The 21633-nt window shown below is 42.8% G+C and overlaps 1 protein-coding gene and 1 long non-coding RNA gene across 6 annotated transcripts in view; one reads left to right on the top strand and one right to left on the bottom strand.

Annotated features, from left to right (window-relative positions):
* Positions 1-499: 499 nt before the first annotated feature.
* The window catches only part of PRPF18 (pre-mRNA processing factor 18), a 128376-nt gene continuing 107242 nt past the window's right edge, over positions 500-21633 (bottom strand). For 2 of the 5 annotated variants that reach the window (XM_081927869.1, XM_081927868.1), the window contains exons 2-13: positions 18490-18570; positions 17911-17988; positions 17393-17419; positions 12919-13026; positions 11588-11701; positions 10618-10764; positions 7764-7811; positions 6829-6897; positions 5583-5723; positions 2410-2481; positions 1181-1336; positions 500-1004 (exon numbers count right to left, since the gene is read on the bottom strand). In XM_081927869.1, the coding sequence (XP_081783995.1) occupies positions 924-1004; positions 1181-1336; positions 2410-2481; positions 5583-5723; positions 6829-6897; positions 7764-7811; positions 10618-10764; positions 11588-11701; positions 12919-13026; positions 17393-17419; positions 17911-17988; positions 18490-18555 (1107 nt within the window). In that variant the 5' untranslated portion in view covers positions 18556-18570 and the 3' untranslated portion in view covers positions 500-923. The remainder of the gene's footprint in view (positions 1005-1180; positions 1337-2409; positions 2482-5582; positions 5724-6828; positions 6898-7763; positions 7812-10617; positions 10765-11587; positions 11702-12918; positions 13027-17392; positions 17420-17910; positions 17989-18489; positions 18571-21633) is intronic. The other 3 variants (XM_081927871.1, XM_081927870.1, XM_081927872.1) reach the window with 3 other exon arrangements.
* Positions 13455-15646, top strand: LOC309379070. The gene is made up of 2 exons (XR_014172341.1): positions 13455-14191; positions 15374-15646. It is a non-coding gene; the product is annotated as an uncharacterized lncRNA (long non-coding RNA).

The raw sequence follows: 21633 nt of genomic DNA, 5'->3' as shown, positions 1-21633 counted from the left end.
GAAAATGCGTAGAAGAAAGTAACCTTAAGCCCAAACAGCATACAGCCTATAACTTGAGACAGTTTACGTTTTAATAAAAAGCAACAGCACTGTTTGTTACATCTCTGTAGAAGAGGAAGAACCAAAACTCCTTCTTCAGATCTGTTACAATAAAGTCTGTTTGCAACCTGTTTCCCCAAAAGAAAAATCCACTGTCACTCGTGATTCATTCTCCATTGGGGATTTCACCTGAGGGAAAGGAAAACAGGGCTGGAGCACAGGCACCAGGAAGAGAGAGCACCGCTGGCCCTGCTCCTGGTAAAAGTCGGAGAAGGGTTCTCTGAAAGATCTTTTCCTTTTACCTGTTACTTAACAGTGTAATTATCACGATCCTACAAATTATTGTTCAAATTTTGGTGCCAGAAAAATCCTCCAGACTCCCCCCAAAAAGACAAGATAGCATTTTATAAGATAAAATAATTTCTGATACAAAAATCAATGAAACAATCAAAAGCTTGGGTGCATTTCTTAGAAATATATTTTTCCTATAAATGAAGTACCGAGAAATTAAAATGGTCCTATGTACAATGATAAATACAACTCATGTTTCAAAACTGTGATGAAATCAATCCTTATAAAGCAAGGAGGCTCAAAATCTAAAAGGCAAGGTAGAACTGAACTTTTGCTCTGATAAAAATTAAAGGAAAACACACACATATACAAACTTGTCCTCAAGCTAGCGAGAGAAGCCGGCAACATGTTCCAGCCCAGGACTTGAAGAAGACATAAAGGTTCATCAAAAGACAAAATGAATATGATCTGTGCGACTGAGCCTCAGTAAAGCCGCATGCCTTTCTTCTCCCACCCCAGCTCACTCCAGTTCCCAAACTGAGAGCATTTCATAGAGACTGCTTTCTTCTCTCATAACCTGTGTATCCACATTGTCACAGCGCATTGTACTCCACACATTTGGATGGGTCGGTAGGGAAATGTTTCTGGCAAATGGTCATCAGCCTCTTCAAGCCCTGCAGAGATAAATACAAGAATGGCATGCTGGTAACCAAGACCAGATGCGGGAGAGTTGCAGCCCCGGGGCCGAACGAGGCAGGTTTAAGCCTCCTATTTGTGCTTACAAATGCTGAATGCTTAAGACTAAAGAAAGTGACTCTCCGGACAATGGATCTACCACTCTTTATCTTACCTGGATGTATTTCCTCTGAGTTTCATCATTCAGAACGTGAGCCACGTGCTTTGAGAAAATCTTCTCTCGACCAGTTCGCGCATGGATGCCCACCATAGTGACCCCGATAGGCCAGGGAGCGTTCCCAATGGCCATCTGCAGATAGGCATCGTTAGCCTGCAGAAATAAAGGCAGGCAACTGACGGACAAGGCAAAAGGCACCAGGGGAGGCTCAGAGCCTGCAGGGACAGCTAAAAGAAAGCCAAGAGCCCCATCTTCAGATTTTGTGGCTAATATTTCTAGAGCCACAGGCCAGAGCACACCTGCAGTCCTCATGCTTACAAGCTTTATGCAAAATGGCTTCACAATAATTATTACTTTCACTGACAAGGCATCAAAATTAGCATTTCTTGAAACAGTAAAAATCTTACTAGATCAGTTTAAAACAAAACACAAAAAACCACTATAAAATACAGCATTCCCCAGATCTCATTAATCAACACAGAACTTTTCAGAAGCTTGGATAGCGTTATGTGATTAACCCACCCTGCCCAGTCAATGTCCACATGCAAACCTGAATGTTAGCCGGTCCAAGTCTCAAAGAATCATACAATGCAATATGTTCTCCCATCCCTGCACCTGAAGGTCTAAACAACAACTTATACATGTTTGAACCTGCATTTCTATGCTCATTAGAGCTAATAATATTTCTCTGAAGGGTTAAGCTAGAGACACTTTCACATCCCTTAATGCAGGGGTGGGGAACCTCCAAATGGTCCCCCAGGCCATTTGGCAAAGTCACACTTAGTCGCCAATCCTCCAAAGTCCCATATGACATCAGATGCAAGTGGTTAAAAATACAGCTGGGCTAGGCCAAAAGGGGCTTCAGGAGCATTGCCAGTCAGCTTCCAAAGAGCCCTGCACAGTGATTTGAAGTGCTGACGATCAGCTGATTGTGGGGGCTACAAAGCACAGTGCAGGGTTCTTTGCAAGGAGTCCTGTTCTGGACTTTGAAGCCCCACTGATCAATGGTGCTTTGAAGTCCCAACAGTCACCTAATTGTTGGGACTTCAAATGTCACTTCACATCACTGTGACACCAGGTGATCGAGAGGTAGATGCACCCCCCCCCATCAATTTATTTATTTTTTGCTCGAGGGAGTGATGGAAGATGAAGATCTGGCCTGCACCTGCCTCAAGCCAATTAAGCCACAAAACACAAATATCACTGACTCTGTCAAAGTTCAGTACCTTCACATACTCCCTTTGCAGCATGAACTTGATAATGTCCGTTATTGATTCCTTGATGTCAGCAGGGATATTCTAAAGACAAAACAGCAAATATCAAGCAGGCAATGAAACTCGTGATTCTCATACCACACTATATCTTAAATAAGACCACAGACATGATCAACCCTCACAGCCAAAAACGCTTACTTTTGGAGAAAGTAAGAACTAGCCAGCCTGAGAGAAACCTTTGTTTGTGCCTGAGTGACTGAAGCAGGCACACTTCCAGAGCAGCATGTTAGTTCCTTTGAAAGCGAGCCGTTCTGCTGCACTGAGAGTGGCTGCAAAAGCCAAGCACACCTGATACAGAGACAGACCAGAATTAGAGAAGCTTGACCTCAAGTGGGTAATTATGCTGCGACAAAGAACACACCTTTGCGTATGAGTGGAGGATTCAGACTTACAGGAGCTTTTATATATTTGCAAATCTGCAGGGAAGCAGCCAACCCCACTAATTTGCTTTGTCTAGAGTACTGTTTCTCCTTGCTTTTCCCAGCCACCCCACCAACTCAGCCACCACTCCCGTCGTGCTCCAGCTCTGCTCCAGGCTAGGAGAATCTGAGTGGCAGAGGCAGGCAGCTCACTGTTGCCATGCGCTGAGTGTCCTCATGGCTCTGCTTCACTATCCTTGGAGAGAAAAACATGAGCACTGGAAGCTAATCCACTAGGATAAATGAGGTGTCTCCCTGCTTATTTAACTTATATGCAGAATTCATCATGCGAAAGGCTGGGCTGGATGAATCCCAAGCCGGAATTAAGATTGCTGGAAGAAATATCAACAACCTCAGATATGCAGATGACACAACCTTGATGGCAGAATGTGAGGAGGAATTAAAGAACCTTTTAATGAGGGTGAAAGAGGAGAGCGCAAAATATGGTCTGAAGCTCAACATCAAAAAAACGAAGATCATGGCCACTGGTCCCATCACCTCCTGGCAAATAGTAGGGGAAGAAATGGAGGCAGTGAGAGATTTTACTTTCTTGGGCTCCATGATCACTGCAGATGGTGACAGCAGTCACGAAATTAAAAGATTCCTGCTTCTGGGGAGAAAAGCAATGACAAACCTAGACAGCATCTTAAAAAGCAGAGACATCACCTTGCCAACAAAGGTCCGTATAGTTAAAGCTATGGTCTTCCCAGTAGTGATGTATGGAAGTGAGAGCTGGACCATAAAGAAGGCTGATCGCCAAAGAATTGATGCTTTTGAATTATGGTGCTGGAGGAGACTCTTGAGAGTCCCATGTACTGCAAGAAGAACAAACCTATCCATTCTTAAGGAAATCAGCCCTGAGTGCTCACTGGAAGGACAGATCCTGAAGCTGAGGCTCCAATACTTTGGCCACCTCATGAGAAGAGAAGACTCCCTGGAAAAGACCCTGATGTTGGGAAAGATGGAGGACACAAGGAGAAGGGGATGACAGAGGACGACATGGTGGGATAGTGTTCTCAAAGCAACTAACATGAGTTTGACCAAACTGCGGGAGGCAATGGAAGACCAATGTGCCTGTCGTGCTCTGGTCCATGGGGTCACAGAGTCAGACACAACTAAACAACATAAAGAGACTTCAGTCACTACAAAATCAGACTGGTAAAGGCAGGAAAAGGTGCACAACAGCAAGTGACAATAGAAGTATTGAGAGATTTTCCTACGTGACAGAAGAAAATCATCCGAGTATGCAAGATGACATGGCTCAATGTAATGTGAAGCTGAGTGCAAGGACTGTTCGGCGCAGTCGAACAGTGCAAGGACTGTTCGGCCCTGATGTTGGGAAAGATGGAGGGCACAAGGAGAAGGGGACAACAGAGGACGAGATGGTTGGACAGTGTTCTTGAAGCTACCAACATGAGTTTGACCAAACTGCGGGAGGCAGTGGAAGACAGAAGTGCCTGGCGTGCTCTGGTCCATGGGGTCACGAAGAGTCTGACACGACTAAACGACAACAGCCTCACCCATCTGTCTTCCCTCCGCCAATCCCTTGCCTGTGCCCACCTTCTTCCATGCTGCCAGTCACGGGGTGGATCTGCCTGTCACTGACTGGCTCCACCTACTGTTAGTCTTCCTGCCTTCTCCCCTACCATTGCCAACTGTGCTGCTCCACAAAGCTCCTGCATCCTGTTTTCCACAGTGTGGTGAGTTCAACACAAGTGTGACTAACAAGAGAGCTGAGTTTGGCTCGAAGAAAGGTTTCACATCTCTACTCCTCTTCCATGGATTTCTATGTGACTTCCTGTGGGTTACTGCACATCAGCCTTAATTTCTATCTATAAAAAGGGAATTACTGTCTTGATCTTGTGCACAGGCAGACATGTTGAAAAAGTGAATGTTAACTAAGACTAGAAAGAAAAATGGCAAATTAAAAAATGGCCATGTCAGTGGATCTGAAGTAGAAGATCCAGAAAGGTATTTCATCCCCTGGTATTGTACAGATTAGCGGTCTGTTTCACTTCCTCCGTCTGTGAAAAAGAAAATGTCACTGCACACACTCCATCAGGGGTAGGGAAGCATTTTGGCCCCAGGGGTCAGATCTTTATCCCCTCCCCACTCCACCGGCCAACTGTGACAGGTGTGTAGGAGCACCTGATGTTACAGTGACATCCCAAAAGCACAGCAATCAGCTGGTTCTTGGGCCCTTTGCAATCCCTGTGCTCAGCACTTCACTAGGGTTGAGTACAGTGCTTACAAAGTGCCTGAAAATCAGCTGGTTGTTCCCCATTTGGAACACACTGAGTAAAGCCCCTTTAGGCCAAGTCCCAACCTTTCCTGCCTCATACCTGGCATCACACATGGCAGCAGATGTAGGGCCGTTGAACATGGCTTAGCCAAAACAGCCTGGAAGCCCAATGGTGAGGCTTACAGGCCAAATTTGGCTCACAGGCTGGAAATTCCCCTCCACTGTGCTACATAGTTAGAAAAGGGTGACTGAAAAAAGCAGTCTTGCTTAATTCCAGAATCGCTAATACGGCAAAACCTTTATTAGGTCAATCAAAACATCACAAAACAGTGTGAGATTCTGAGTTCTCATCATCAAGCTAGATTGTAAACAAAGTGTGGAACGGAGGATAAGAATTGTCTGCTGGTAAAACATTCATGCCTAAATCTAGTAGAAGACTTAAGATAGTGTGTTGCTGAAGTTACCCTTTTCCGAAGTTTTCTGAACAGAGGTCTCAGGTATGATTCTGTCTGCTTCTGAGTGGCGCTGTTTAGTTTGCCTTGTACACCACGTTTCACATAATCTTCTCTGGCGTTCAACTCCTTAGCCCAGACTCCAAGAAGAAACTGAAGATGACAAACAAATTTAAGCCATACTGCCACACAGTGGCTAAATATGAACAGTGTCCATAAACTAAAGCTGCAACCCCATTCATTTACTTACAAAGAAATAGTAATAATAATAATAATAATAATAATAATAATAATAATAATAATAATTTATTATTTATTATTTATAGCCCGCCCATCTGGCTGGGCCTCCCCAGCCACTCTGGGCGGCTTCCATAAAAACCAAAAATACAGTAAAATCACACGTTAAAAACTTCCCTGAACAGGGCTGCCTTAAGATGTCTTCTGAATGTCAGGTAGTTGTTTATTGCTTTGACATCTGCTGGGAGGGCATTCCACAGGGCGGGCGCCACTACCGAGAAGGCCTCTGCCTGGTTCCCTGTAGCTTTGCTTCTCGCAATGAGGGAACCACCAGAAGGCCCTCGGCGCTGGACCTCAGCGTCCGGGCAGAATGATGGGGGTGGAGACGCTCCTTCAGGTATACTGGACCGAGGCCGTTTAGGGCTTTAAAGGTCAGCACCAACACTTTGAATTGTGCTCGGAAACATACTGGGAGCCAATGTAGGTCTTTCAAGACCGGTGTTATATGGTCTCGGCAGCCACTCCCAGTCACCAGTCTAGCTGCCGCATTCTGGATTAGTTGTAGTTTCCGAGTCACCTTCAAAGGTAGCCTCACGTAGAGTGCATTGCAGTAGTCCAAGCGGGAGATAACCAGAGCATGCACCACTCTGGCGAGACAGTCCGCAGGCAGATAGGGTCTCAGCCTACGTACCAGATGGAGCTGGTAAACAGCTGCCCTGGACACAGATTTAACCTGTGCCTCCATGGACAGCTGTGAGTCCAATAGTACTCGCAATGTTAGTTAATTCTGAATAGATATGTATCTGATTGGGTTGTAATTATTTCCCAGCCAGATGGGCGGGGTATAAACAATAATAATAATAATAATAATAATAATAATAATAATAATAATAATAATAATAATAATATCATACTATAAATGAATTGACATTTTCCATGTAATAGAATAGTCCTAGAAAATGATGATGCCCCAGCCATGATTGCTTACAGGCCAGAGGTTCTTGCTTGTTAGGCTACTTACCTTCAAGAATTTGGTTATGATATCCATGTCTTTATGGTCATCCCCTTGTCCTAAAGATTCTCCCAAAGCCTGCAAAAGAGATTTTCCATTGAGATGTCTTCCAAAAACAAGTTTTTGATGCAAGTTTACATAAAGAACATAATAATATAACGATAAAATTAGGAAGTACTTCACAGTGTTTTTGAAAGGCTCTCCCTTAAAATTCCGTAAGTCAGGGTTGAGAATGCTAACCAAGTCACATCCCAGTGTTTACTCATGTATTCTATGGAATTTTTCAGTTTGTTCCTCTGAAGAAGAGATTCCCCAGAGAGACACAGCTGAGTGCAGATATGACATGTTATCTCAAGAGTGGTGTTGCCCTCCAAGACACAACAGAGAGGATGCAGAGACTCATCAAATCCAACAACTGTCTTCCATTCCTGCTGATCATCAGGAAAGGTCTGGTTCCTTGGGCCACAGCCAACGCTACCCAAATGATGAATTTCTGGTAAGAGATGGGGTACAACTCATGAGGATGGGGGAGATGTGTTTGGCAGGAGCCCCACAAGCCTCATCATGTGGACTTTAAACTAACCCTGCAGGGAAGGGAACCCAAAGCCCAGAGATAAGAACTGAGCCATTTTCAAGAGACAAGAAAGGAAAACACAGGGCAATGAAGGCGATGCCTAGCAACTTTCCAGTAAATACAGCACGAAAACTGAGAGGGTGAGGCACCCATAGATTTCAATGTCTGTGTACTAACTAGCACACAGCAGTATGGGAAACTAACAGGATGATTTTAATACCCTAATACAGGCAGGTAAGTTGACCCAATAGGTCTCATTGACACTTGATGGGACGAGGCTTGTGAATGGATGTTAGACGTGATGGCAGTATCTTGTTCTAAAGGAATAGAGTCCAGAAAGGAGAAGGGACACAGACACAAGCACACACACCTGCACAGAAATCCATGAATCTGAGAGTGGAAGCTCTGTTGAAAGCATCTGGGTAAGGATAAAAGGAGAGAAAAACAAAAGTGGCATCATTGTGGCAGCATACTACAAATTACCCAGCCAAGTGGAAAATGTGGGTGATGATTTTTTTTACAACAGATTACAAAAAGAGAATATGATGGTTGTAATAGAGGACTTCAACTGCCCTGGCATCTGCTAACAATCAAACGTCTAATAAATTTTTGCCTTCCTGATCAACCTGCCAAAGGAACAAGGAAGGAGCTGAGATCCCTGACTTAATAAAGACCTGCTTGATGAAGTGAAAGTGGTGTGAGCCTTGGGGGAACTGTATCATCTTGGAACGTGTGATATATATATATTGTGGCACAGCGTAAGTCTGCATGCAACAGGTCTTAGGTTCAATCCCTGGGGTCTCCCAGTAGGGCCATCACTGAATCCTGCCTGAAACCCTGGAGAACTGCTACCAGCCAGTGCTGATTCTCACCGATCAGTGGTCTGCGTTGGTCTAAGGCAGATTCCTATGTGATAGCAAGGGAAATACAAAGCCAAGTTGGATTTGTACCTTGGGCTTTAAGGAAAGACAGCTTTAGGAAGCCATAGAATTCCACGACTAGAAATTCTGAATAAGAAAAAAAGAGCACAAGTGGAATGGGAGATTTTCAAATGTGGAAATAGTGAAAAAACAGTCGCAAACCATTCCAGTGAGAAAACAGGAGACATCCAAAGAGGCCAGTGTGAATGCACAAAGAGCTCTCCAATGAGCAGAGACTTTAAAAAGACACATCCAGGAGACAGAGGGAGGCATATATGAGGAAGGACAAGTTTGATGAAGGATCCCAAACCTGTAAAGATGGTTTCAGCAAGGCTGAAGCCTGGAAGAAGCAAAAGCTTGCAAGGGATGCTAAAAACAAAAATATAGGGATTCACTGGATATGTTCAGAGCCAGAAGAACAGGAAAGGGGTAGGTCTGCTGCTTGGAGAAGATGAAGAAATTAATGACAGGTGATGGACAGAAGCCGGAACCACTCAATTCCAATTTTGTTTCAGTGGCCCCTAAGTGGAATTGTATTCAAACTGGGGAAAGTAGAACAAATGGTATGAGGTGAGGCAGCCCAGGGACACTGCTAATATGTGAGTTCAAGTCCCATGGGCCAGATAAATTATACTGCAAGCTGTTGAAGAAACTTGTAGGTTTTATTTCAGAGACAGTTCCTGTAATCTTTGTGAATTACTGGGAAACAGATGAGGTTCTGTAAGACTGGAGTTGGGTAAATATTGCCCCTATCTTCCAAAATGGGGCAGGGGGAGTTGGATCCGGCCACTCAACTTAACATTGATACCCAACAGATTATTAAGTGTCCATAAACATTTGAAAACAATGCACTGATTTATCATTCATCATGTGTTTAATCTAGAATAAATCATGCACATAAGCCTTACCCTTTTTTGAAAGAATTAATGCTTTGGTAGTTCATGGCAATGCGATGGACATAGTGTATCTTGATTTCAGCAAAGCCTCTGATCAAGTCTCCCATGATATTCTTATTCACAAAATGATAAATATGGGCTGGTCAATTCTACTGTTCAGTGAGCAACCATAATCAGCAGGTGCTCCTTTAATGGCAAGAAGTCTCAAGAGGATTGTTACAAGGCCCTAGCCTTGGTTCCTGTGCTATTCAAACATTTTTTATAAATGACTAGGCTGAGGGCATAGTGCAGGCATTCCCAAACTCGGCCCTCCAGCTGTTTTGGGACTACAACTCCCATTATCCCTGACCACTGGTCCTGTTAGCTAGGGATGTTGGGAGTTGGTAGTCCCAAAACAGCTGGAGGGCCGAGTTTGGGGATGCCTGGCATAGTGGGTATCCTTATAAAAACTGCAGATCACATGAAGCTGAGTAGATCTAATATCAAAGAACAGAGAATCAAGATTCAGAATGACCTTGACAGGTTGCAACACTGGGCCAACATGATGAAAGTGGAGATAAATGTTAAGTCCTGTAAACAGGTACAAAAAGGACAGAAGTTTAAGATGGGGAAGACCTGGCTTACAGGTGTCCGAGTTGATTGCAATCTGAACATGAGCAGGGCAGTGTGGTGTGGCTCTTTATAAGAAGTTAATGTACTTTTTAAGTGGCGTTAACAGAAGCATGAGTGTTTGGATCACAAGGAATAGAGTTCCACTCTAGTCTATGCAGCTGAAGAGTAGTGCACCCAGTTATTGGTGCCATGCTAAAATACACTGATAAACTAGAGGGTGGCCAAGATGTTGATGGGTGAGGAAAACACGTCCTATGAGAAACAACTGAAGGAGCAGTTTGTTTAGCGTAGAGAAAGGGAAATTAAGGGGAGATGTGATAGAAGTCTCCGAGTTCCGGCTTCCTTAGGAAGAGACTGTCTCAGGGAGAGAGCACATTTCAAGCCATTATAGCAGCAAGCATATGGAGGAACCCATAATAAAATTCAAAAGCCTCTCCATGACAGTCTCCTTCACATTTTAGACAAATTATGCCCTCCCCAATAGGCTTCTTAAAAAGAGCAAGTAAGGGAGTCATTAAAAAGGCAATGGAGGGGGTGCAGGTTTCTGCCAGCCTCCATGCAATTTGACCACTATGGACAACTGTTGCAGAAATTTCTGCAGTCCAATTGTCTCTTGTCTAAATAAATTAGTAGGAAATTATAAAACTTGTAAAAGTATACAAATGAGAATTATGCACATTTTCTCAATCTGCATTCTTTTTGCAAGTAGCAGAATCCATCTTCTCTTGGTGCAGAATTTATTTACCAGCATGGTGCCTTGGTCACAATTTGAAAACAGTAAAAAATAATATAATACCTCCAATTCTTCAATTGTTGTGTTCTCTTCATGGACTTTGAGATCATTCTGTGTATCATCCTCTCCCTGTTCCTGCCCACCCACAATTTCATTCAGATACTGCTGGTCTATCTTATCCAAAGCAGCCTTCAGGTCATTCCTTAATCCCTATGGAAATAAAAACAACAGTTGAGAGTATGCAGAGTTATCCTAGGAACTGTCATAATTGAAACCCTGAAAAAATATGTTTAAGTATCTTACAATTTTTATATACAGAATTTGAGTATCATGGCATCATATTACATAACCCTGTTAGTTGTTTTAAACATTAATAAATAATATCATAAATAACAATACTGTGGGAGTATTGCTTTTATTTGTTACTATATGTATTTTTGTGTTTTAATGTTGTAAACCGCCTTGGGATCCTTGGATGAAAGGCAGAATAGAAATTTAATAAATAATAAATAATAATAATTGTATAATCATGATTTAGCATTAAGAGAGAGCTAATATCATTGGAGAATCCTACACAGAAATCTCTAAGGGCATACTGGGCCTAATAGTAAAAGAAGGGTCATTCACACGAGCAGCCACAATTTGAGTGGTGGCAGTTCTCCTTCTCTGAAGCTGATAAATGCATGAACTGATCCCAAGTCTCACTACAGCAATATACATAAGTTGTGACTTCTAAATTTGTCCTCTAAACAACAAAAAGCTTACAATTGAGGTTATCTGTAAATCCAAACCATTACTTACAACACTAAAGTGTAGTAATAAGTTGATAGAAGGCACTTGACAGAAGTCAAGATGACAGAAGGCACTTTCTGTGTCCCTCTATGTGCGATTATAACATTATATATTTATGAAGTATATACACAGGTAGGGGCACAAGAAGCAGGATATCCATGGCTATAATGTTACAGGTGCACCAATTTTGCACAGGGATAGCCCTTTAAATGATCTCTGTTATGCTTATGCACAGATTTACCTTGTTGACTTCTGGCGCTAGAATTTCTATCTTTCGCAGCCTCTGAAAGGCATCATAATCTGTTTCTCCAAACAGTCTGATAGGTTCACCCCTTTCTCTCAATCTCCTCATGACCTGGAAAAAGCCAAGTGTTTCTTTTAAACAAATGAAGAAAATAGAACAAACAACCCATTCACATCCCCACAGAGTATTACAACTCAAGCACTGTGCTTGCTTATTTTCACGAAATTTATTGTTCCTTGCTAAAGAGCACAAAATGGGCAGCAACATACCTAATGATGACTAGTGGCAGCTGTTTAAGGGTAAAGGGACCCGTGACCATTAGGTCCAGTCATGGCCGACTCTGGGGTTGCGGCGCACATCTCGCTTTAGTTAAATATAATTACAAAAATTGCACCTCTGATCTATGGAGCATACATGAGTAGAATTCTGTGATGAATAACGGGAGTTCCTAAGCCACGTTAAGTTGGGGACATTTAGGCTACATTTTGGGGCAATACATACAGATATATGTCTGAAATGTGGATGGAAATTAATACATTATCTCCAATGAACTAGGTCGAGGGTTACCCAATGTGGTGCCCTCCGTATACTGTTGGGCTACGTCTGCCCTAACCAGCATAACCAGCAGTCAGGAATCATGCTAGTTGTAGCCCAGGAACGCTTGAAGGGTTGGGACAGATGTAACACAGCTTCCATCCTCTTTCTAGATTGAGCTTTCCAATTTTACAACAACTGAGGAATATGTCTATAGCTTGGAATATTTATTTAAATCAGGATTTGAAAACACTTTAATATTGTCTTAAAATCCTAATCCAACAGGAAGCCTGTTGAGACTTAATCATGATTAACAAATGTCTGACATACTCAGCAGACCCACTGAAATCAATGTGTTAAGAACATTTATTTCAATGGGTCTGCTCTAAGCATCTCTAACATTAGGCATCAAACAGTGATATCCTTGTAAATGCAGTTATGATAATAGGAAAATCACTCTCAAAAGGGTAGGAAGGGAGGGGGGAGAACTCCTGATCTCTTACCTACCTGAAGTTAAGAGTAAGCCATCATTATGTCTGCACTGGCTACAGGTAAATCAGTAAAGTACAAGTTACTGATGCGAAATTTTTGCTGCCTGAAAAACTAGTCTGATGAATATCCTCATATATTTAGCTAGCTGATTCCCTGGTCTCTTGTACAACTTCATGGGCATATAGTTAATTCATGATAACTATAATTTCACACAGTAAAATATAAATACTCTGCAGATTTGTTAATCTGGTAAAGGCAAAACAATTATCTGCACATTGCCAGCACCATATATTTGTCTTTACCTCTTGTCTAGAAAGAGTCATAGGCAACTTCTCCTCTGCCAACTCTAGTTCTAATACTGGATTTGATGCAGTTACTGTCTTCTCCTCCTCTTCCTCTTCCTGCTGAACCTAGGTAGAGACAAGGAACATAACATAGCCAGTTTTAAATATGGGCACAGAAAAAGTCTAAATTTCCAGGAACACCGATTGCTTCTAAGAACAGCTATTAGCGCTACACAGCACAGCCGACATGCAAAAACCTGACTGTAACCTCTAAGACGTGCCAGTAATATAAAATAATTTAGAATTCGCTTTGTCCTGTCTACGGAAGTTTCATATAGATAAACTATAGGCTGCAAGCATTCCTCAGTTCTCCCCTCCACAAAGTGAGGAAATAATTATAATTTCAGACAAAACAAAGCTAGCGTTTTTGTGAAGAGAAACCTGCTACATATAATCAATATGGTATTCAATACATTGAAACTATCATGGTGATATGCATAACTCATCAGCCACTCAGAAAATGGGCAAAGGAGAACTATGTTTTCTACATATACAGTAACTCAAAACTATGGTTTCCAATTGTGTTTGGAGGCACACTATGGCTTGCACAAACCAGTTTGCCCAATCCAGCTAGACTGGAAAACAATGGGCAAACCAGGAAAACAGAGCACATACAAGGAGGAAGAAGCCAAACCAGTCTGCCATTACATGTGAACTGAGGCTTGAGAAAATATCAGCTATTACCTGAAATATATGTTGTCAGGACCCACCCTATTTATTGTGGTTGTATTTTTTGTATTTTTAAAACTGCTTTTTACATTGTAACCTATGGGGACGCGGGTGGCACTGTGGGTTAAACCACAGAGCCTAGGACTTGCCGATCAGAAGGTCAGCAGTTCGAATCCCCGTGACAGGTGAGCTCCCGTTGCTGGGTCCCTGCTCCTGCCAACCTAGCAGTTCGAAAGCATGTCAAAGTGCAAGTAGATAAATAGGTACCGCTCTGGCGGGAAGGTAAGCGGCATTTCCGTGCACTGCTCTGGTTTGCCAGAAGCAGCTTAGTCATGCTGGCCACATGACCCGGAAGCTGTACACCAGCTCCCTTGGCCGATAAAGCAAGATGAGAGCTGCAATCCCTGAGTCGGCCACGACTGGACCACCTAATGGTCAGGGGTCCCTTTACCTTTTTAACCTGGCCTATGACATGAGGGTGAATGGTGGATAATAACAATAACAATATTTTTCTGTGCAAACTATTATACCCTGGTTGAAATGTCTCATACTTTCAAGAAGTGTGATATCAGCCGTTCTCTTTTTTTTATAATAATATTTATTTTAAAAATTTTAAGCAGTAAAAAACATACAGAGTAACATATAATTTTCCAATATCCACATTTCATTCTCCTCATTGGACTTCCTCGCGACTCTCGTTCCTGCATTCCAAACTCTTAAATTTTACCAGCAATTTATTAACTTGTTTCAATTCTTATAGTATAATTTTCCAATATTAAATCTCAAATTTTAGAAAATTTAGATCACAATTCTACAGACTTAGTTTTAACATAATATTTATCCAAAAATTGTCTTTTCTTTTAATAGCATTTAGATTCTTATTCCTTTTGACTAGTTTGTTGGAACCATGTTATTGCTAATCTTACATCTTACTTAACATTCACACAATTTGCAATGTTTTTGTAGATAGTCCTTAAATTTCTTCCAGTCCTCCTCCACCAGTTCTTCTCCCAGGTCTTGGATTCTGCCAGTCATTTCCGCCAGTTCCATATAGTCCATCAGTTGCATCTGCCATTCTTCCAGGGTGGGCAAATCTTGGGTTTTCCAGTATTTAGCAATGAGTATCCTTGCTGCTGTTGTAGCATACATAAAAAAAGTTCGGTCTTTCTTTTGCACCCTCTGGCCTACAATGCCCAGAAGAAAGGCCTCTGGTTTCTTAGGGAAGGTATACTTAAGTATCTTCTTCAGCTCATTATATATCATTTCCCAGAAAGCCTTAACTCTAGGGCAGGTCCACCAGAGGTGAAAGAACGTTCCTTCAGTTTCTTTACATTTCCAACATTTATTATCTGACAAATGGTATATCTTTGCAAGCTTGACTGGGGTCATGTACCACCTGTATATCATTTTCATAATATTTTCTTTCAAGGCATTACATGCCGTGAATCTCAGACCGGTGGTCCATAACTTTTCCCAGTCAGCAAACATGATATTGTACCCTATGTCCTGTGCCCATTTTATCATAGCTGATTTGACCGTTTCATCTTGTGTGTTCCATTTTAGCAGCAAGTTATACATTCTTGAAAGTATCTTAGAACTGGGTTCTAACAGTTCTGTTTCTAACTTTGATTTTTCCACCTGGAATCCTATCTTTTTGTCCGACTTAAAAACTTCTTTAATCTGAGCATAATGTAACCAATCTCGCACTTTACCCTTTAGTTTCTCCAAACTCTGCAACCTCCAGTTGATATCAGCCGTTCTCTACCATAGACACAGGTGACAATTTCACCTATCAATGCAGAATGCCATTCAAGCATATCTCTATTCCTTGGGGAAAGCTCTACAGTGCACATCTGGGACCATTTTAGTAGTAAGCAAAAATTAAAGTGATTTTTACAGAATAGCAGCCCTAAGTTCATTGTATAAAACAGTATTTTAAAATGCATTATCATACACCCAAATAGCTGTGAAAAAGAAGTTGGTTATGATAATAAAGGAGTTAAGACCCAGACAGGAAGGGGAAAAAAGATTTAAGCCATTTTACCAGTGGGATTGTTACAAGCAATGCCTGCACCAAATAAATTAAATAAAAGTACTCTCAGGACTTTAGCAAATGCACCTTCATTTGCAAAATGTCAGAGTTTTTTGCTTTGTTTTAAACACACTAACAACATTTCAATGAAATGCAGAGATCTGGGAGACTCTTGGTGAGCTAAAATGTCTCATAGTTTTGTTTATTTGAAAAGCAACTGGCTCCATCCACACTCCTAATATTTTAACCAAGTTTCTCTAAGTGGGACATAAGCAACCGGTCAAATGAGAAATTACACAGCTACTTGATATTATTGCCATGTAAGTTAGTAAAACTGTAGTGACAGCCAGAAAATAACAAACGCTTTCCTTCATAGTTATACACAAGCCAGTGCTCTTTTCTGGGAATACTCAAGGGAATGCAGTACTGGCACCTTTTCCCCCAAAATGTTAAAAGTGTGGCAATTACTGTAACAACTTCATGGTGAGTACCAGCAGCTTTTTCTATTATAAAAGAAAAGCACCCTCTCTGGCAGGCTCCCTCCACACATTCTGCCTCCTTCCTCACTCCAAAGTTATTCCGCCACAGCACTCCACTTCACTCCTGCAGCTATAGGCCTGTGCACAATACGGTATCTCATTAAGTCCTGGCCCCACCAGCTTTCATCGTTAGTCCAATGATGATGGATGATATAAGTCATAACACTCCTCCTTCGAACAGAAGTTATAAACCCTATCTTTTCATAAATGTTGCAAAGGAAATAAAAATAACAACATAAAATACCATAGAATCATAGAGTTGGGAGGGATCCTAATAGTCATTTAGTGCAATGCAGGAATATTTTGCCCAACAAGGGGTTTGAACCCACGACTCTGAGATTAAGAGTCCCATGCTCTACTGGACTGAGCTATCCCAGCAATCCTACTTCATAAAAGCTAAGTTCCACAGCATATTTGAAATATGTTAAATTGAATACTGCTAATAATTCTGCCTAAAAGAAACTTGATTTTAATAGGCTTAATGACTTGTGAAATATATATATATAGGCCTGACACTACAGGATACTGTAGGATACTATGGGATATATCAGATTATGACCAACCATAATGAGACCGGATAAAATGGGGCTGATTTAGGCAGCAGATTTTGTGGTCCCAAAAGAAAGGCAGCAAACTGGCAATTATTTAGTTCTATTACTTCCCATTACTAAATTTCCACGCTACAATCCTCACATCCAAACTGCTTTGATACAACCAAAGTGAGGTGGAAAGAAGAGCAAAGGCCTTCCGGGTGACTTATTTGTCATGATGTGTCTTACGTATGAGCTTAGTTATTATTTCACCCCAACTAAACAACAAGAAATGCAAGCTGCATTTCATAGCCTTTCAAGAAGTGGTCGAGGCTACTCAGAAGTTAAAATCTATTAAATTCAATGGGATTTATTCCTAGATAAACAGGATTAGGATTACAGCCTAAGAAAGGAAGGTATACATCTTTTACACATTCAGGCCACCAGCCCCACTCTCACCCCACAATGGAGCCAGCATCTAGAAATTAGCAGCTTCTACTTTGGTTATATCAGATCCAGGGTACATGCCTGCTGGAGCACAACTTAAAAAGAAAAGCTTTATTCTCAAGCAGCCTCATGCCCTCCACAGAAGAAGCCAAACTATAAACACAAATTCAAATAGCTGCATACTCATGCATGCCTCTGTTCTTGGAAACTCATACCTCTCCCGGTGGCTTCTCGTTTACAGGCTAAAGTGCAACAGTGATAGAGTGAACAAAGAATTATTCATTTTTTAATAAATTAAATAATAAAAAGGATAGAGGAAACATAAACACAGCATTCACCATTCATTTATTTTTAACACACCTATTTGTAATTTTTCCTAGCCATCATATTGTAACTAACTCTTTAAAGTAACTCTAATCTCTCTCACACACAAACGTTTTGATACTTTCTTTATCCAGATTCTAGAACTGTAGAAATTTATGCCAACATTCCAAAAATCTCTTAGTTGCATGCCCTTTATAAGTTATTTTATTTAATGTATTAAGATCTGACACCATATATTTCTTTTCCCTGCCTCTTTGAGTAGGGGTTCTTGATTCTTCCCATTTTTAGTCACTAATAACCATGCTGCAATCTGTGTATTTCCTACTAATGTATTAATACATGTTAAACTATGATTAAGCAGACACTGCACAGCTAGCCAGAATCACTACCATTACTGCTTTCACATTACCTTGCAGCCACATCTTTCAAAATATGCCTCTTCTTCCTTCTTGGCCAACTCACTACGCTTAAAGTATTTTTTATTTCCCTGAAAGAAAGAAAAGTATTTGTTACTACATTGTGATGTTTCATAACAGCTCAATGATAGTTAACAGGAGCCAGTACCGACTAGCACGCTAAGGGGAGAAAGGGGCTCTCATCTAATAGACAACGACGTGAATATAAAAAGGCCACCAGCACATTCTTCCCATAAGGTCCCGGTGCATATCCAGAGAGCACTGCTGGCTTCCGGGCACTGAAAAGCCAGGCTGGTGCGGGCAGAGCTTTGCTCCTGAGCAGCCCCGAGGCTGGGAGGGAGGAACAGGCCAGGAGGGAAACCTCTTCCCGGCCTGAATAACATTCTCTTGCCGTGGCAGATTATGGGGGCGGCGGGACCAGCTGGCCTTTGTGTCCCCCCCGCCCCCTCCCCCGGGGGCGCCAGAAGCACCGGCGAGAGCGAGCAGGAGGCTCCCCGGTGGCGCTGAGGGAGGGGGCTCCGGAGACACCGGCGAGACAGGGCCGGGCCCCGCGGCGCCTCTCTCCCGCTTACCCCCAGCAGCTCCTTCTCCTCCAGCAGCTTCCGCTTCCGCTCGATCTCGGCCTTGACGACGTCCATGGCGCCTTCGCCTCAGCGCCGGTCGGGAGCGAAGCACCCCTCGCCGCCGCTCCTACGGAAGCCGCGCAGCCGCCCTGACTGACGCCCGCCTCAGACGCCGCTTCCGGCGGGGAAGAGGGCGGCAGCAGCAGCGAGCGGGGGATCCCGGGATTTCCGGGGGGGAGGGGCGGGGTTGGAGCCGGTGGCCGGAAGAGAAGCGGGCGCCGTGTGGGGGGCGGGGGGGGGGCTGGGATGCCACACAAGGGGCCAGAATGGTGGAACCTTTTGGGGAAAGTGTATTTCCGAGGTTTGAGGCCTCATAACATCACTTTGGGGGGGAGTAATACCTTAAAATTATATATCAATGGAAGGATATTTTAATGAAGAATGTAATGCAGTAACTTTTATGAAGGATTATTTATTACAACAGCAGTCATAAAAGAAGAAATGTGAAACACATAGAAGAAATTAGATACAGTATACAAAAGTTCTCACCATGTCACTTAATAGTTGGGTAACCTTTAGCTTTAATTACGGCTTTACAACACCTTCCCATGGAGTGAACCAAGTTTTTCAGCTCAGCTGTAATGATGTGAAACTAAGATTGAATTATTGCCTCTATTAATTGAGTTTTACTGCTGGGTTGCTTCTACTAACAAATTTCTTTGGTCGGCTCCATAGATTTTCAATTGGGTTAAGGTCTGGGCTATGTATTTTTGGGCATTTGTTATTGTTTAGCCGTGTCCGACGCTTCATCGGCATTTTGGGCATTTACGGCATTTACATTCCCATTAATGACACAAATTCTGGCCACAACTTTGGCTGTCATACAACCCCAGATCATAACACTAATTGGGTGTTTCACAGTAGGTGTAATGCAAGTAGGATGTACCGTATTTTTTGCTCGATAATACGCACCTGACCATAACACACACATAGTTTCTAGAGGAGGAAAACAAGAGAGAAAAAATCTGAATGAAACAGTGGATGTATCATTTTTGTGCTTCATGCTGTGGCCACAGACATGTGATTTGACGGTGAGTTTGGGGTAGACCAATGCAAAAATCCTGAGAATCCATGTGGATCTCTGCTTTGTAACCACGTTTTTGCACCATTGTGGCCCCAGGCAACAGTGGGTGCGTGAATTTTTTGGTGCAGGCTGTAACCATAGACATGCTATGTGATCTGATGGTGAATTTGGGCTGACCCATTGCTAAGATCCTGAGGATCCATGTGGATCTGTGCTTTGTAACCACGTTTTAAGTGGGGAGGGAAGGAAAAACACAGAAGGGACAAGGAGCATGAGAGGGGTGTGCGGAGAAGCAGCTGGCTAACAATGCAGGAGAGGGGTATAACGGGAGGGAGGAAAGGAAGGCAAAAGTTTCCCCCAACCCACCCAAGCCAGCCCTCTCTCTCTCTCTCTCTCTCTCTCCCTCTCCCTCTCCCTCTCCCACCTGCATTTTCCGGCTGCCTGCGATGCTGGACGCAGCAGCAGCGGAGCACAGAGAGGAGGAGGTGTGGCTGTCGGCTGCGCTCCTAGCCGACGGAACCTGAGCCAGGTGGGCTGGAGTTTGAGCAAACACAGCAACCGAAAACAGTGGGCAGTAAGACCGTGAGGCAGAATGCAGGAAAGCAGCAACCTCCTCTCTTTAGCCTTCCCTCCTCCGCGATCTGATTTTTGCCTGATTTTTGCCCCTGTACTCGGGCCAGTTGGCTCCAGGGACCACACATTCGCTCAATAACATGCACAGATATTTCCCCTTACTTTTTAGGAGAAAAAATGTGAGTGTTATAGAGAGAAAAATACGGTAAATCTCTGATTCCTCTCACTTATTTCATGCAATCACTACCAAACAAGGAGATTTGGGTCTCATCACTGCAAATAACACTGTCACATTGTTCCGCTGTCCAGTTAACATGGGTTTTAGCCCAGTTTAATCTTTTCAACCTTTGTTTGAAAGATAGCAATGGCTTTTTCCTTGGAATTCAAGCATTTAGACCATATTCCTGCAGTCTGCGCCGAACAGTCCTTGCACTCAGCTTCACATTACATTGAGCCATGTCATCTTGCATACTCGGATGATTTTCTTCTGTCACGTAGGAAAATCTCTCAATACTTCTATTGTCACTTGCTGTTGTGCACCTTTTCCTGCCTTTACCAGTCTGATTTTGTAGTGACTGAAGTCTCTTTATGTTGTTTAGTTGTGTCTGACTCTGTGACCCCATGGACCAGAGCACGACAGGCACACTGGTCTTCCGTTGCCTCCCGCAGTTTGGTCAAACTCATGTTAGTTGCTTTGAGAACACTGTCCCACCATGTCGTCCTCTGTCGTCCCCTTCTCCTTGTGTCCTCCATCTTTCCCAACATCAGGGTCTTTTCCAGGGAGTCTTCTCTTCTCATGAGGTGGCCAAAGTATTGGAGCCTCAGCTTCAGGATCTGTCCTTCCAGTGAGCACTCAGGGCTGATTTCCTTAAGAATGGATAGGTTTGATCTTCTTGCAGTCCATTTAATTAGAGTGTGTGTGTTAAAACTGTGCTTCAGACCCTCAAGTGTTAGAATGTACTGAAGAGCCATTTGTATTAAGATGGATGTTACAAGTATATTGTATTAAGATGGACTTTGCTACTGTGGCTATGGGAGAAGGCCGAGCTTCCTGGTGTGTGTGTGCTGGGAACCTCTCCATTGTAGGCTCAGGTTGTATATATGCGTTAATAAACCATATATCATAAATAAAGACACTACAATCTCTGCTGTGCCTCATTTTCCAAAAGGAAACATGGATCCCCTAGGTAGTGTGCCTGGAACTCCTTGGAATCTTGCACTGCTCAGAGATTGGGAGTGGCTTGCAACAATATTCAGTTTTCCTCCATGGAGTTCAAACTCACACGTATGCATTGAGCCACTGGAAGCTGCTGCTGTCAGTGGCCTGCTTTGCATATCATGGTAAACCAAACTGGTCAACCAGGACTGTGCAAGCATGCTGGCTCAGAGAGGAGCTCAAGCACACTGCTCCTCTCCAAGCTTTCCAACTCAGTACAGGATGGCAGATAAGCCAAAGTTTGGCTTAGCCAGTCCTCCAAACTCAAGATCTTGGTGGA

The sequence above is a fragment of the Podarcis melisellensis genome (assembly GCF_964234715.1).
Source record: "Podarcis melisellensis genome assembly, chromosome: 10".
NCBI lineage: Eukaryota > Metazoa > Chordata > Lepidosauria > Squamata > Lacertidae > Podarcis > Podarcis melisellensis.
Note: the sequence above shows the minus strand (reverse complement) of the source record. Positions and strands in the feature narration are given on the sequence as shown.